The sequence below is a fragment of the Onychostruthus taczanowskii genome, unplaced genomic scaffold (assembly GCF_017590055.1).
Source record: "Onychostruthus taczanowskii isolate IOZ18803 unplaced genomic scaffold, ASM1759005v1 scaffold144, whole genome shotgun sequence".
Taxonomy (NCBI): domain Eukaryota; kingdom Metazoa; phylum Chordata; class Aves; order Passeriformes; family Passeridae; genus Onychostruthus; species Onychostruthus taczanowskii.
In genome coordinates, this window is record NW_024498619.1 from 229,219 (window position 1) to 245,895 (window position 16,677).

A 16,677-nucleotide genomic window follows, 5' to 3' on the forward strand; every position below is an offset into this window, starting at 1 on the left:
CCTGGATGACAGGATGGACAGCTCTGGGGGAATGCAGAGCAAAGCCTGGATGGCCCTGGAGGCTTTGGCCTTGCAGGAGGGTGGGGGGTTTGAGGGAATTGTTGGTTTGCTATTTTCTTTTGGCTTTCAGGGAGACTGCTTGGGGGTTTTGGGTTCTTCTGGGTTTTTGGCTTTTTTGAGGGAGGGCTGTTGGGGTTTGGAGGGATGGGGTTGGGGTTATTAAGGTTTTAACTCAGGCTTGCTCTCCTGAGCTCAGGGAGGGATCAGGGCCTCCCTCTGCAGGTACAGAGCTGCTGGTGGAAAATCTCCTGCTTCTAAAGGGGCAGGAAAACTTCCCGGAAGGGCTCCGGCCACTGCCAGTTAAAACAAGGATTTTCCCAACTGCAGCTGTGGCCGTGAGCTTCCTCCAAGTGCTCCCTGCCAGGCAGGGTCTCCCCAGAGCCTGCTCCTGCTCTTCATCCACCAGCACTCCCAGGCCCTTCTCAGCAGTCCCACAAACCTCCACATTCCCCCCCAGAGGTAAAATAATTCCTTCTTTACTGTAACAGGGAGATGGAAAAGTCCCCTGTAAGGAATCCGGTTAAGTTTGGTGCACCCAGAGGTGGAAATAAAACCCAGGAGTTTTCCAGGAAGAGGAGTTGAAGTTTCAGGGTTTTATTATCAAAGTTTTGTAAAACATTTTCCGAAACTGTACATCGACATGGCACAGACTGTCGGCTACTTTTGTCTTTTTACCTGCACAAAAGTAAAAGCTCTGGAGCTGCTGGAACTAAGGAACAGCTTTGGGTAACTACTCTGCAAATACCACGGGATCACCGAGTGCGGGAGAGAGGGAACGGCCGGGACAGGAACACAAATTCATCAGTTTGTACAACTTGAGATCAAGTAAAAAGTACATTATCAATGGACTTGCTTTAAAAACAGACCCAGGTCATTTTAAAATGCACTCCCTGCTGCAGCGGGTGAGCTCCTGAGCCCCCAGCCCTGGCTGAGGCTGCTCCCCCAACCCTCCCTCACTGGGCACGGCCAGGATTCCCCTTCCCTGGGTCACACCATGCCAGCTCGCCCTGGGTGGAGCTGAAGGGACACAGTGGAGAGAGCCCTCGGGAAGGTCAGGGCACAGAACCCTGGGAAACCAAAGCCAACCGAGCCCAGCACGTGGCTTAAAACCACAACTAAAGCCAAGAGCACAAAGAGCCGGTGCGATCCAAGGCCGGCTCCGGAGCGCCCGGGAGGCCCCCGGCAGCCCCTCGGTGGCTGCAGGCAGGAGGGCTGTGCCACACTCCCAGGGCATTCCCACAGGACAAGGGGGCCGTGCCACACTCCCCACGCTCCTGGGACACTGCCACACTGCTGGGCCCTGCTGGCTCAGGCCGGGACACTCCGGAGGGAGGGAAGCAGGGAGGGAGGGAGGAGGGACCTGCAGCCCGGCCCGGCCCCAGCTGGGCCCCGGAGCAGGGGATCCCTGTCTCAAGCTTTGGGTGTGAGTTAGTATCGGGATGGACAGACCATGGAGAGCTCGGAGCTGGATACATCTAGGTTGAGGATTAACAAGTACAGCATAAAGGATCACACTGGAGGGGCTGCGGGCGGCTCAGTCGCTCATGTCCATGTCCTCCTCGTGGTGGTCGTCCCCGTTCACCTTGGATTCCCTGCCCGGATCCCCGCCGCCCTTCTCGGCCCCGGGCTCCTTCCCTTTGGGGGAGGGAGCATCCGCCGCCTTCTTCTCCTCCTTCTTCTCCTTCTCGCTGTCGTAGCCCTGTTCCTCCTCGTCGTAGTCCCTTGTGACCTGCTTTGCCAGGGAAAGGGACACGTTAGCACTTCCCTGTGGGCCGGGGCGGGGGGGATGTGGGGCAGGGCTGGGAGCGGCTCCAGGGCTTTTTGGAACATACTTTCACATCCTTGTCGCTCTCGGATTTCCGCTCTCGATCCTTCTCCTTGTCTTTGCTCTTCTTTTTCTTGCTCGTTGACCGCTCCCTCTCGTCTCTGCTCCTCTCCTTGTCTTTATCCTTCTTCTTTTCCTTTTTATGCCTGTGAGGATCAGCAGGAAGAGGATGAGGCCCGTCCCCATCACCCCATTCCATGGCTGGAGCTGTGTCCAGAGCATTACCCACAGCAAACCCAGAGGAAAATGGGAGAGGGCAAGTAGGGAACAGGCTCTGCTTCCAGGAAATACCCAAAATCCCAACTTCTTAACTCTGGCCCAAGGACAGCACCACAAAGCCAAGGCTGAGCAATGCTGTGGCAAACAGAAGCATGGAATCTCCTGAGATGAAGGGCCCCACAGGGATCATGGAGCCCAAATTGTGCACAGCACAAACAGCAGCGCTCCCGTGTTTTACACATGAGCACCTTGAGCTCCCCACCCTGGGGCAGGGTCACAAAGCACCCAGGCCACCCAAAACCAGCTGATTCCTGCTGCGCAGAGCCAAAGGGACTGGGAATGGTGGCACATCCTACCCCTACCACCCCTGGAACCCCTGCCCCTCGGAGCTCCCAGCCAACCCCAGAGCAGCTCCGCAAAAGCGGCAAAGATTTCCGCCCCACAGAACCCCCTGGGAGCCTCCCTGGAGGCCACAATTTGGGAATTTCCCACCCAGACACCGTTCTTCCCAGGCAAGTGTTTCCCTGACCTTCTGGGTGATGGAGACCGGGACATTTTCCGTTTGGGAGACCTGGGCTTTTTTGGGGACCGCGTCCCGCTCCGGCTCCGCCGGCGCCGCCGTTCTCTGCAGGGAGACACGGGAGCTTTGGAAATCACTGCTTGTTTTTTTAAAGCCACAAATGCATCCCTAACTCCAACCCTAGCCCTGCTCACAGGGTACTAAAGAGTTGTTAAAACTGCAAGCTACATTTGGAAGGTTTTTTTAAAAAAAGGAACTCTTTTGCCTGGATTTATTCCCTAAATCACAGGAAGAGCTTGGCAGTGACCCTGGAGCAGCAAATTCGGACACAGAGCAAGAAAAACTGTTGTAAACCCAACAAATTTACCTCAAATGCTGCAGGAGAATGCAAATATCTTACAGACACAGTGGGACAGGTGCTGTTGTGCCTGTACCAGACACATCCTCATTGGAATCGTGATCCAATGGGATCCAGGCACAGTCTGGGCTGGAAGGGACCTCAAAGCCCAGCTCCTTCCATGGGCAGGGACACCTTCCACAGACCAGCTGCTCTATCACAATATTTCTATTTAATATGGATTGAAGTGCATCAAAATCCTGCTGGGCACAGAGAGCAAGGAAAATCCCATTTCTGTACCTGCTTGTGCTTCTGGATCTTCTGGTTGTGCTGTAGCTTTTGGGGGGAGTTTTAGAACGTTTCTTCTCTTTCTCTTCCTTCTTTTTATCCCTTTTAGTAGAAAAGAGATTAAGTTTAAGTCACTTTCAAACAGCACATCCTAATCTGCTGTGCAGGGACAGGGATGCAGAGCTGGGAGGGGCAGGGCTGGCTCCCCAGGCTGAGCCCCCCCAGGTGCTCCAGCCCCTCTCTGAAGTGAGGGCCCAGAGCTGGACACAGCCAGCACAGGGGACAATCCCTGCCCTGCTCAGGACTGGAGTCATCACCTGGTTTTGGATGTGCTCCGAGACCTCCTGCTCCTCTCTCTGGAATGAGATCTCCTCCTCCTCGGACTTTTGGATCGCCTCCTGCTTCTGGATTTGGAATGGGACCTTCTCCTTGATCTGCTCCTGGAGCGTCTGCCAGGGACACACCAGCATGGAGTCACGGGAAGGACACCTTGGACTGCTGCCAGCCCAGCCCTCAGGGCAGGGAACCCCCCAAAACCCAAAAGCTCCACCCGCAGCTCTGCCTGGCCTGCACAGGAGCTCTGCACGCTGAAATGTCTCTGCAGCTTTGGAGCCCCACATCAAACCCAAGGCTCTCCCCCAGAATGATTTTTGCAGGAGCTGTTCTTGCCGTGGGATGTGTTTCTAAGGAATTGCTCAGTCACCTGTGTCTGGATGAGGAAGGTGTCCTCCTCCTCCTCGAGCGTGACCTCGACCTCGAATGTCTTCGTTTTTCATCTTTTTTGTCTGGAAAAGCACAATAAAAAACAATGTTTTGTTTTAATATTCCGGAAGGTGTCCTCCTCCTCCTCGAGCGTGACCTCGACCTCGAATGTCTTCGTTTTTCATCTTTTTTGTCTGGAAAAGGAAAAGCACAATAAAAACCAATGTTTTGTTTTAATATTCCAAACGATTTTCTAAAGGAAAGGACCTGGAGCTTTATGTAATTGATATAAATCACCTGATCTTGCCACTTGACATGAAGGCTCATCTATCATTTTCTTCACAAGAAGACAAAAAGAAGCAACAAAAGACAGGGACATGTTTGTGACATAAAACAGAAGTTTTATGCAAAACTGGAGAAGTCAAAATTCAGAAAAAAACCTCAATTTAAGTCAGTGAAAAGCTGATGGCTGCAGGGCAATGGAAAATCCTGTGAAAATCCCAGAATCTGCCATTTCCTGAGGGGCTGAAGAACCTGTCAAATGATTGTTTTGAATTTCCCACAAAAAAAGCCTCAAGCTAAGCAAGAACAGGAGCTCTGTTCTTTCCTAGAAATCATCAGGCTGCAGAGCTGATGAATATTCTGTATTTTCAGTGCTCAGGTTTCTGCCCCTCAGATTTGGTGGCTCTGACATTTGTCAGAGCTGCTGGAGCTTGTTTTAAAATCAAACCTGCTGAAAGAAGCTCCAAAAATAGAATTATTTACAAACCTGCCCAGATCAGGAATGAAGATGAGGGAAAGCATCCCTGAGAAGCATCAGCAGGGTGCCAAGTGGTGAGGCCAGGAAATCCACATTCCCTTGGAATGTGAGACAGCAGCAGAACTTCCCTCAGGGAAGCCTCAGTGTTTTACAGCCCTCAAATCAGTGAATTTTGGGAAAATCAATGCATTAATTCCACCCCATTTCTGCAGGACACACAGAGCACCCACTGCAGGATGATTAAAAACCTGATAAGGGAATTCTCTTCACAGGCACGAAGGCAGGGCTCTGCAGGCCATCAGTGCTGACCAGGTGCTGTGTCCAAGCCCCAGGCTGGCTGGAATGGCCCATTCCAGGCTGGAATTACCTGGCTCTATAGCAGCAGAGATTAAGGACTGTGCTTCTCGGACTCTCTTCATGGCCTCTTCTATTTCTTTACTGGAGGTATCTGATTTCAGACTGGGGGACACGAGACCTGCAGCCACATGGTTCAACCTGGGCAACACAAAATTCCAAAGTTCAGGACTCCAAGGGATACAGGTCTGCATTGTCAGACTCAGCCAGTTCACAGGGGCAGGGAATCCTGGAATGGTTTTGGTTTGGAGGGACACCAAGCCCATCTCATCCCAGCCCCTGCCAAGGGCAGGGAACCTTCCCCAGCCTAGGGTGCTCCAAGGCCCTCCCAAGCTGGCATCAGCTCCAGCAGGACAGGGACTGGGCACTGAATCCCCAGGGAATTCCCCAGCAGTGCAGCACAAGGGTTTGGGAACACTGGTGCTTACTTTGGATCCACTGTGCTCATCAGTTTTAGGAGCTGATCTGCTGCGAGAGACTGTGAGGGAAAAACAAAGTTAGAACCAGGCTGGGAGATGTGAGAGCTCCAGAGAACCTTCCTTGGAATGTCCCCTGGAAGGATTCCCAGCTGGAAAAGGAGAGCAGAACACCCCCCAGCAAAGAGGAAAGGCCACACTGGGCTGCTGGGACTGGGGCTGCTGGGAGGGTGTGAACATCCCACACTGGGATTTATTTTCCACAGCCAGCCAAAGCCAGCCCTGCCTGGGCAGGATCAGGGATAAAACCACAAATGGATAAAACCACAAATGGATAAAAATACCAACAGATAAAAATACACTGCTGGGGTGTGTTCATCGTGGTAATTTTTTGTGCAGGTTATTTCTGTCACTGCAAGAGAACAGAGCCCTCTCTGAGCTGTCTGTCCACTGAAAACCTCAATGCCAACTTAGAAACATCTAAATATTCCTTGAGAAAATTAATTGTACAGCTCTTAGGATAATCCAGGTATTAGCATGATCAGACATCTCCTGCACAAATGGGGTATTAAGAAAAAAATGTTTAATCCTCTTTTTTTTTTTACAATGAACCCCAACTTTCATTTATGAAATATTTCTTACAATCTGATGGTTTAATGTACAAAAATCCTCTATAACCCCAAATTTACATTTTTCTAATTTGCCTTTAAATTATTTTAAATTATTTTTGTTATTTAATTTTCACCATCATTTGCTTGTTCTTCCACATGGGAATACATAAAAAATTTAAGTGATGGCAGTAGCAATGCATTAAATTATTGCTGCTTCTTGTTGCTGTAAAAGAGTGCTTTGTTCTTACCTCTTAAATATTTTATCTATATAGATATGAGCAGTACATTTATATTGATATATTTTTATTGATACTAATATACTAAATAATCTAGTACTCAGTACTTACAAGCCTTTTTTTGTTCAGCTGTAACAACCTAATGAATTTTCCTCACATTTTTGACACCAACAAAATTAAAAAGTCAAACTACTTTTGACTTGAAGAACAAGGCAGGTTCCTGGCCTGATAATGACACATATTTGAAACATTTAATTGCTATTCCCAAATTATTCCTTGGCCCCTTCCAACATTTAATTTGATATTCAAGCAGATATTTTCTTATCCCAAGCAGAAACCAATCCCTGGAGTTCCCAGGCAGTGGCTGTGAAGTGATACAAATGAAAACCACTCTTGGAGCAGGAAAAAGGGGTTTTTTACCCAATAAAGGATATTTTGGGATGAGGACGTACCTGGGAGTTCAGGTTTGCTCCAGGAAGCCCAAGAGCAGCAAGGGCAGGGTCGAGAGCAGGAGCTCCTAAAGCAGCTAAAGGAACAGCACCAATCTGTGGCAGAGACAGCAGTTAGGGCACAGACAGGGACAAAAATCAGCCAGGGACATCACTGGGCAGGGGAAATAAAGGTGAAGGAGTAAAGCATTCCAGCAAACTGAAGGGACAGTTGAAAATGAAGTTATTTCTCAGTGCTAAAATGGAAATTCACTCCAAGTTTTTGAGGCTATTGCCTCATTTCTAATTCATTTTAGGGTTGAGATGGCCATGGTTTGTTGAAAGGCAATTTAACAACATTGCATCCCTGCAAACATCTCCAATTTGGTGAAAAAGCTACTGGGAGAGCAGAAGGCTCCCTAAAGCTGCTCGTTTTGGGCCATTTCCAATGAGGTGACTGAGACAGACACCCAGACCCAACACACACTGCCAAGATGTGCTGAACTGTGCAGCACAGCCCCCTCCAATGCATGTGCTGAACACATCCCACCAGAGGGGCTGGGAGCAGCCTGGGCTCGACACAGCAGCAACTCAGGTGGCTCAACACCCACTTCCAGGACTCACATGCACAGATTTTCAGGGAGTGAAATCTTTTGGGTTGTATTTGGTCCTTCCAACCCCTTCTCTGGGTTTCAAAGGTTAAATTTAGGCTCTTTTCCTCCTGAGCAGCTCCATGGTCAGGGGGCCCTTCAACTAAGCAGGAGCTGGGGAGGGTTTGAGGAGAGCAGAATTCAAGAGGCTTTATTATGATTAATTTGCCTCCTGCACTTTGATTCTGTGCCCTGTCAAGAGCTGGGCTGTGACTCCAGCTTCTCCCACAATGTGCAATTCTCACTGTTCACGTTCCACATGAATTCCTGCGGGTTCACGCAACCAGGCTCCAATTTTCCCCTCAGCTGGAGGATTAATGAAGGGAATCTCACAGTGTGGCAGCCCCTTGGACTTGAGGAGTTTAAAATCTGTGAGACCTCTACTGCTTGTCACATCTGTAAAGTACAGCGGGTGAGAGGGGTGGGAGGCACCAACAGGGCCCTGAGAAACCAGGAAATGGGGAAATGAGGATGTTCCATCTAACAACTTGTCACTGTCATGCCCCAATTCACACCAGAGCTGTCCCAATCCACCAGGGTCGATTACCCACTCCAGGAACTGGAATCAATTTCAGTCCTGAAAGAAAGAGCAGGAATGAAGTGGGAATGCAGCAGAAGACACCCGGGGGTTCCCAGCCTACCTGAGAGAGAGGGTTGGGAGTGGGCAGCAGGCCACCCCCGGGCAGCAGCCCTGCCACGGCATTAGCTGGTGCCAAGAGAGACAAAGCCTTAGTCTCATCAGGAATGACTCCTGCAGGGAAACAGCCTGGCATTAGAGTGCATCCCAGCCCAGAGGCACCAAATACACAAATACACCCAGCAAAGTCTCCCTGATACACCACCTGAGTTTGTTGAAAGTACTTATGTTGGCTAAAATACAAAGCTTGATGGCTATTAATATTTAGCATTAACTTTTTTTGTCAGAATGCAACTTCAATGGGTGACAATTTGACTGTTCCTTTTTCTCTACAAAAGGTTAAGTTTCTAGAGCAAAAAAAAAATAGCACAATACACACTACTTTGTTGTTAACACTGCCAAGGTTTCATCACCTGTACTCGATTTTTAAGTCATGAACCAAACGTAAGCAAGCACAGTCGGTTCTCCAGGGGTGAGAGTGCTCTCAACTTTCAAAAGCTGTTTTATGAACAACGACTCGTGTCGGCTGCTTCACTACAAAGCACACAGAAAAATCAAGATACACAAGACAAAAAAAGTTGGATTTAGGGGTTAATAATACGGTACAGTTCACTATGTTTTCTTTTACACCTACCATACAAATTTTGGCAAACTTAAAAGAGAAGGGATGGGTGTTTTGGGTAGGGCTTTTGCTGACGCGTCACGCGGAATGCGGTCCCTGCGGCTCTCCGGGAACGCTGGGGGTGTGTCTGTGGCTGGGATACACACAGGGATGCTGGCACATTCCTTACCTGTGCAGTAAAATGCTTTTGTTCCAGTATGTGCCAGCTTAGAGCACCGACAATGCTGCTGCCACCTGCCGTGGCACGGGGGACTCGTGGCCCCAGGGCTCGCTGCACTCTGCCGTGGCACGGGGGACTCGTGGCCCAAAGCCCCGCAGCCAGCCGAGCCCAGGGCTCGCTGCGCCGCCTGCTCTGCACACACAGTGCTCAGGGCCCTACCAGCCAACACTCGTGGAGGGAGTTTTACTCTATCCAACAGCAAAAGCCCTATGCAGGTGGATTAATTTGTTAATGTGCCCAAGCCCCCAAAATGAGAGTTCAACAAAACAATTTTACTACACAGTTGCAAATACCAGTAGTGTTTCTGTAATACATATTAAGAAACTGCATCTCATCATAAAACATACAATATGTACAGGGCACTTAAGAGAAACTGGATAAGCTGCAGAAGAAAACTGTTGGGTGGTATTTTCAGCAGGGCCTGGTATATAGTTCAGGCTGAACCAGGGAAAAGAACTGTAAAACACAACAACAAAAAAGAAAAACCACTGTTAAATAAAGGTAATGGTTCCTCCCACCTATACTGAGAAGTGCCGATAATCTACACAAATGTACAATACACAGCACTGATATCTGGCTCGTGGCACTGAGCTGGCAGCACTTTAGATACCCAAAGTTATGGAGGGACAGGGAAAAAGGTCATGGAGGCAAAGGGCAGGAATGCATAAATATATCAACATACCTACAGAGAGATTATGGGGTCATTTGGCATGCAAAATTATGTCTCAAGAGGATATTTATCAATTACAGCTAAACATTTCAAATTAGTGCAACTACAACATTTCTGGCATCTAAATACAAATCCTCAGCTCGAGACACCTCACAGAAGATCTGCATCCATTAAAAAAAATTCATGCATCTGATCCTCTAATTGTTTCTTTTAAAAGTATTTAAATAAACTACAATTTAAAAAAAGCAATGAGGCCCCTCACCAGTTAATTTTCATGCTTCAAGAGCTTTTTTTACTGCTGCTTTGTTAGAACCATGAAATACTGCATGAATGTGTAGAAATGAAAGAAAAAGAAACAGACAAAAGAAACAAACATTAACCAAAGAACCTAAACACCCCCCCCAGCCATCTTTAACCTTAAGAGTTCCTTCCAAATCCAGGAATTAGCCCAGAGAAAATGACAAATACTAAACCTTACCGTAGCCTTTGTGTATAGTTCTATAACACAAAGCAACAGGCAACACCAAAGTGTCTGTGTGAGCTAAAACTTGGGACAGGGGGGGAATTATTGCACTAAACAGATAATAAACATTTGCTTTAGTGACAGGCAATAATCACACAGGTTCATTAGCACAGCAGAAATCACAGAGGAGGGCCCCACTCAGCACAGGCCTGGCTTTAAGCACATCAGCAGTGGCACTGTGGGCTGGGGAAATGCTGCTCCTGCTTGGACTGGGACCCTGGCAGGCTGAATTTTGGGGGAAAACTACTCCAGCACAGGGACAGAAGCATGGGATTGCCAACCCAGGGGCAATTCTTTATTGGCTGAACATCTCTCTTACGATGTGCCAAGGCCATTAAATTCTGAACTGTTAGACAACACAAGGTACAGCCCAGGAGTGACTCCTTAACAGGCCCAGGAAAATATTCTACTTCAATAACTGGATTTTCTGAAGCTCAGCTGCTGGGCAGGTTTCTCAGGTTTATCCACAGTGGACAAAAAGTGGATGATCCACAGTGACAAAGAGAAAAGTGGGTTTATCCTTATAGGAAGAGTCAAACACTGGGATTATCCCCATGGGCCTTGGAGAATATTCCAGCACAATCTCACTGCACTGGTGCTGTGTTTAACAGCCACGCAGGCACAAGAAGCCTCTCAGCTCTGCTGTTCTCAAGCAGGGGCTGCAGGAGCAGTAACTCCATTGCAGAAGGGGTTCTGTGCCCTCAGGAAGCAGCAGGGCTCAGTCAGAGGGCACGCTGCACATTCCTACACTCCAGGAATTAGGCTGGACATCTTTTAAGTTTTGTATCTTTTAAGCTTAAGGAATACAAAGATAAGATAAGACAGCTCCCCAGGCCTCAAGAGACAGCTGCAGCATGACAGATTACAGGTGTGACCCCAGGCCATGTACCCAACTTAGCACTGTAGTATGACTTAATCTGCAAGATTTTATTCAATTCAACCTTTCCCAGAAGTAAATCAAGAAATGCACAAGTACAATGGAAATCAGTTACTTCTAAAGCAAGTCTAGAAGAGTTTAATAAGACTTCTGTAAGAAGAGGTGTCTTCTCAGCACTTTGCTTTTAAGGTAAGTTCCAAAAACCCTGCTCATTGCCTTTCAAATTACTGTAACACCCTAAAATGTAAAAATAAAAAGAAGAAGAGAAAATGTAGTTAACAAGTGGTTACACCAGGAAAACACTTGGGGACTTGAGTGCTTGCTGGCCTTTAGTTAATGGCTAGAATCCCCTGTAGCTGCAGAGGACCCACTGTTTTTCAGTCATCTGGAAGGGCTTTGCATTTGCCTTCTCCACTACAAAAATCACACACACAAATAACAGAGAGAAGAGTTTATTATTTAGTGAAATTCTATTAAATATATCAAGGATGAACAAGAAAACTTGGAATTAAAAACTAGGACCAGTGCCCACGTGGCACCTCTTGGAAGTTGTCACTTTTGAATTAAACCGTAATTATTCAAACCCTTGGTATACTGGACTCCACAAGGAGAGCAAGGGCCTTTTTTTGGGGATGTTCCCAAATAAATGCAGTGGCAGCATAGGCCAAAGGAATGTTCATTCCTCTCCCATGCACTCTCAGGGAGGGAGAAACCGTCCTCATGAAGAGAGTGAAAGCGGCAAACAATCATTAAGGCAAAATTTCCTTAAAACATCCACCTGTTTGCATTACAATCTGTTTGGGAAAACGTCCCACTGAGACTGACACGGAGCAAAACTGGCATGGAATTCTGCCTAAAATGTTCTTATCCTACACTTCAAGACACACAGAACTTTCCACTCCGATCTGGCGTCACTACAGAAACAAAGTGACCAAAGGCAGGGGCCAAAGGCAATATACCAAGGGTTTCAGAACGGCAATCTCTGACACGTGTTTGACATAGGACTACTGTTAAAATCCGTGCACTAGACAGGAACCAACCACCGCCCAAGGGTGGCCCCATAGAACACCAAACAAGGTACAAACCTTCAGCATAGGGAACGACTATGAGGGCTCTGTCAACGAACACAGTGTTTGTCAGGTGCTGGGCCACCACGGCCGAGTCGGGGTCGTGGAACTTTACAAAGCACACGCGCGACGACACCGGCAAGGGGGAGTCACTGCAAGAGACAGAGGCAGCACTCAGGGACAGCAGGGAGCAGTGCCCATCCGCCCCAAAACCACCCCACAACCACCCCAAAACCACCCCAAATCCACGCCCCTCGCCTGGAGCCGCACGCGAGCGCCGTTACGCACAATGAATCCATCAGCGCTCACCTAAATGAGAATTCCGCCCTGGCTGGGAGGAAAACTTGGCTGAAAAAGGAGAAAAAGTGACAAATTCTGGCTCAGTTAAAGCCTGTGGTGTCACACCCGCTGCTTTAGGCCCCAGATGACTGATTAAGGTGAACTGTGAAACAAGAGGGTGATGATTAAAGGATCCTTGTGACTCGGGACAAGGGCACGCAGGGGCAGGGTGTGGGGTGAAGGCTTTGACCTGCCAGAGGGCAGGCAGGGATGGGATACTGGGAAGGAATTCCTGGCTGGGAGGGTGCTGAGGCCCTGGAAAAGAATGCCCAGAGAAGCTGTGGCTGCCCCTGGATCCCTGCAGTGTCCAAGGCCAGGCTGGAGCAGCCTGGACAGTGGAAGGGGTGTGCCCATGGCAGGGGTGGCACTGGAGGAGCTCTAAGGTCGCTCCCAACCCAAACCAGTCTGGGATTCTGTTTTATTCATCAACCCAATTCCATCCCAGCTTCGAGGCTAAACTTCACCACGCTCCCACATCCTGAGGAATGGCCAGTGCAGAGCTCCTGCCTGCCTTCAGCAGGAAGAACAAACACAAGGAAATGTAAGGAGCTCGGCAGGAGAAAAGCTGAGCACAGTAAAACAGACCTCTCTCCAAGGCAGGCCTGTGTCTGTCAACCCACAAACCCAAAACTGAGAAGTTTTGAGCCACTTTGAAGAAAAACCAACCAGAAATATCTACTTCCTATAACAGGAAAGAATGGTAGAACTACAGCTGTAACTTCCCTAAAATCAAACCAAACTGAAAAAACCAGCTGCAGTCAACCCAGGCAAGGTCCAGGATGGGTTTTAAGAGCCCCCCTGTCCTGAAAGTGGGGCAGATTTTGCTGTAATTGGATGTAAAGTGAAAGACAGGAAGGAAAATTCTTCTGCAGACAGAACTGTGGGACAGAGGAGTTAAAAGCTGCCTCCAGAAGACCCAGGCAGGGAGTGGAAGCAGCAGCAAATCCTAAATCCCTTGTTCCTACACCAGGCCAGAGGTCCAGATCAGCCTGGGGAGCTCTGAAAACATCACGGATCCTGACAAAAAGCTCCTTTTCCTACCTGCACTCCCAGCCCAACTCCAGAACAAGTGACTTCAAAGGCATCCCAGCTCCAGAGCAGTTTGATCTGGGCTGCTGAGGCTGCTCAAGCCTTTCAGCTCCGGGGGCTGTCAGGATTCAGGGAACAGCTCCGACACGAGCAGACAGATCCAGGGTCTATTTTGGGCACTGCAAATGCCAAAAGCTCCCTCACCTTCAGCCTCACTGGGCCCAACACACACAGCTGCCCCCAGTGCCAGCCACACCACACTTCAGTAACCTTACATTTCACCTGGTGTGGAAAACTAAATTGCAGCCAGCACATTGCAGCTTCTGAAACATTAAAATTAGAAACAGCCACTTGCTCCCACAGCTTGCAGACTGAATAAATTGGGAAATAACTGCAGTGATAAATGAGAAAAAAAAAAGGAATCTGTTGGCTCTTTTGTGCCCAGGAATCCATAGCAGCTTGCCAAAATGGTGCCTTTTTTAGCCCCTAAGTAATAATTAATAAGAAATAACGAGAAATAAAAAAATAATAATAACATAAACCCAAAGAAGTGTTAGTAGAAGGTATTTGATATTATATATCAAATTGTAAAGGAAAGTAAATCAAGGGTTGATGGCAGAGCTGAAGGAGTTCCTAAACCAAATTGTATAAAAATTATACAATTCATGACAGAAATGCAGCCCAGTATTTTGAGGCATCTTTAAAATGCCAGTGATAACAAAGGAATGTGAAGCAGAGCAGATCCTAGTGACTCTTCAGCAGATCCTGTTTACAGGCAGGAGTGCCACTGGGAATGCTTTGGGGTAGCTGAGCTTTCTCCCAAAATAATGAACCTAAAATAACAACTGAAAATGTGTTAGGCAACGCTTCTGCAGCCTGACATTTAATTTACATCTGTGTATTGCACTTTAAAAAATGGTATTTCCACTCACTCTCAAATCCAGGCTGGGTGAAATTCAACAAGAACTGGATGTTCTCAACAGCTCCCAAAAAAAGCCACCATCCATCATTATTCTAATTCACCCAAGCCTGAAGCATTCAGGAATTGTCTCTCAGCCACTGGAATGCTGGGACACACAAGGATTTCCTGGGGCTGCAATACAGGAAGCTCAGAAATCCACTCCCTCCACTTTCCAGTCTGGATGGAGTTTTATGGAATATAATAAAGATGAGAACCAGGCAATGGAGTCGGGGAAAAGCAGGAGGAGGAGGGGGAGGAAAATTGGAAGAGGTCCCAGAGCTGGCTGTGCATTAAAGGTGCAGCTGAGGTGTACAATAAATGGGAAACAGGGGATTAAATAAACTGGGAAAAGGAGGTGGATGAGGGGAGAGGAGGAAAAACAGGAACTGAGAGAAGCTCAGGAAGTTACACGTGTTCTGGAAGAGCAGGAGAACAAGGAAGCTCTACAGCAGAGTCAGAGTGACACAGATCAAACAGGGAGCTGGAGCAAAGGAAATGGGATTGGCTCCTCAAACACTACAGGCAAGGGAGAATCCCAGCAGGATCCAGAAAGGAACCCAGATTATGGGGACAATTCCCAGATTATGATTTACATCCCATACCCCTCCATAATGGATGGGCACCATGGGCAGGGAGAAGTCAGGAGCTGGAATGTGAGGGAGAAGAGGCAGGAAAAGAAGGTGGCACTATCACAAAAAGTCCCTTTCTTTGGGGTGAAGTGCAGCTGGGAGCCCTGAAGCGACCCAGAGCAGATTCCCATCAGGCCAGGGAAAACCCCCTGGGGCAGAGCTCCTCACACAAGGGAAGGGACACCGAGGCACTGCAGCAATCCCTCAACACATGAGTTAACGTGCATCTAAAGCTACAAAGTTTCAGAGAACAATCACCTCCAAAAACTGCCCTGGAAAACCAGACCAAGCATTCAAACACAGAGCAGGGCAGGTGAGCTCCTGCTGTGTCAGTTATCCCAGCTGGGAACAAGAAACTCCCTCTGGAACCCACTTTGGTTTGTGCTAGCCAGGATGGAAGCCTCGATGGGGAAAAACAAACATTCTGCTGTATTTTTTTTCCCCCTAAAATAATAAACCCAAGTAATTTTGGGTATTACAAATAATTGATTGATTAATCTTCAACGTGGCAGAAAGAAAACCTTTAATTTACATAATGAATATGCAAAACACCAACATATAATGACACCAGGCTCTGTAAATCAATCAAATGAAACCGTCAGGTTTTCTATTGCATCAGAAAGGATTCTGAAAGCACTGTTTATGTTCATTAGAACTTAATTGCAAGTGAATACATAAAAACAGTCTTTTTTTTTTTCTTTTGGTGGGTGGCTATTTGTAAATTGCAGGGGTGAAAACTTTCTTTTTTTCACCTGAAACTTTCTTTTCAGTTATACACACACTTGAAACGTGCATTATTTGTTTTAATTTGCACAGAATTCCCTGCAAGATGTGCAACTGCCAAATGTCCATTTGTCTGTTTGTGGTTTCCTTTCTGCCCAGCACAGATTCGTTCGCAAGGAACACAGATATTAAAAGTGCATTTTTTGCACACTAGGGGTAGGCTAGGGCACTGCCTCAGGCCCCCAGAGACGGAAACAAAAGTGACTTGGGGGGGAGCAAACTTGGGGCGAACGGCTTCGTTACCTGTAATCGGAACATTAACCCTCAATATGCAAATAAACGCAGCTTATAAAAGCATAAAAATTTTTTTTGCTCTTCCAGCAAAAAATTCTTTGCAACAAACGCGTCTACGTGCACCTGGAAGTTTTGGCGCCGCGGAGGCTCGGCAGGCAGCCGCGGCTCGGCCGCACAACCCGGGACAAACAAACGGGCATTTCCCCGGTGCCGCTCCACGCCCCGCACTAATCCCGGCGAGCGAGCAGGGCCGCGCAGAGCGCACGGACCCGGGGGGAGCGCGGCCCCGGGCGCCGCCATCACCGGCAGCGGCAGCGGGGGCGGCCGGGCCGGGAGCTGCCGGGAGGCGGCGCCGGGCCGCGGGGGGAGGGACGGAGGGGGAGGCGGCGAGGCCGGGCCGGGCCCGCACTCACTCGGGGGGGAAGAGGCGCAGCTCCTCGATCTTGCCCAGGAAGCCGAAGAGGGTCCGCATCTGCTCCGAGCTGGCGCTGGGCGAGACGTTGGTGACCTGGATCACGTCGGTGCCGCTGCTGGAGGCCATGGCGCCGCCGCCCGCTCACGCCGGTGCTGCGGCAGACACAGCGTGGGGGGGGGTGAGGCGCGGCGCTGCGGTTCGCTGCTGCCGCCGGGCCCGGTTCGCTCCCCACCGCTCCCGGCTCCCGGCCCCGCCGCCCCCGGCC

At 48.8% G+C, this 16,677-nt stretch overlaps 1 protein-coding gene across 4 annotated transcripts; it reads right to left on the bottom strand.

Annotated features, from left to right (window-relative positions):
* Window positions 1–638: 638 nt before the first annotated feature.
* Window positions 639–16,668, bottom strand: SRSF11 (serine and arginine rich splicing factor 11). Of its 4 annotated transcripts, none has more exons than XM_041398302.1 (12): window positions 16,411–16,668; window positions 12,041–12,174; window positions 8,048–8,157; window positions 6,781–6,873; window positions 5,494–5,543; window positions 5,079–5,206; window positions 3,953–4,034; window positions 3,567–3,698; window positions 3,262–3,351; window positions 2,634–2,729; window positions 1,893–2,031; window positions 639–1,789 (listed from the first exon to the last, which is right to left on the bottom strand). In XM_041398302.1, exons 1-12 carry the CDS (start codon window positions 16,536–16,538, stop codon window positions 1,595–1,597), a joined length of 1,377 nt encoding a protein of 458 aa, XP_041254236.1. In that variant the 5' UTR covers window positions 16,539–16,668; the 3' UTR covers window positions 639–1,594. The 4 variants fall into 4 exon arrangements, with proteins under 4 accessions (XP_041254236.1, XP_041254235.1, XP_041254238.1 ...); XM_041398301.1 differs by having other exon boundaries at window positions 639–1,792; XM_041398304.1 differs by lacking the exons at window positions 12,041–12,174; window positions 16,411–16,668 and adding an exon at window positions 8,457–8,941 and having other exon boundaries at window positions 639–1,792.
* Between the last annotated feature and the right edge of the window lie 9 nt (window positions 16,669–16,677).

What these genes read in the sequence shown, in the direction of transcription:
- SRSF11 (XM_041398301.1), bottom strand. Translation starts at nt 16,538, where the DNA reads ATGGCCTCCAGCAGCGGCACCGACGTGATCCAGGTCACCAACGTCTCG. An exon ending in CTCCCAACCCTCTCTCTCAG is followed by an intron (nt 6,874 to 8,047) that starts GTAGGCTGGGAA and finishes TCTCTGCCACAG; the next exon opens with ATTGGTGCTGTTCCTTTAGC. An exon ending in CTCTGCTGCTATAGAGCCAG is followed by an intron (nt 4,035 to 5,078) that starts GTAATTCCAGCC and finishes GTGCTTTTCCAG; the next exon opens with ACAAAAAAGATGAAAAACGA.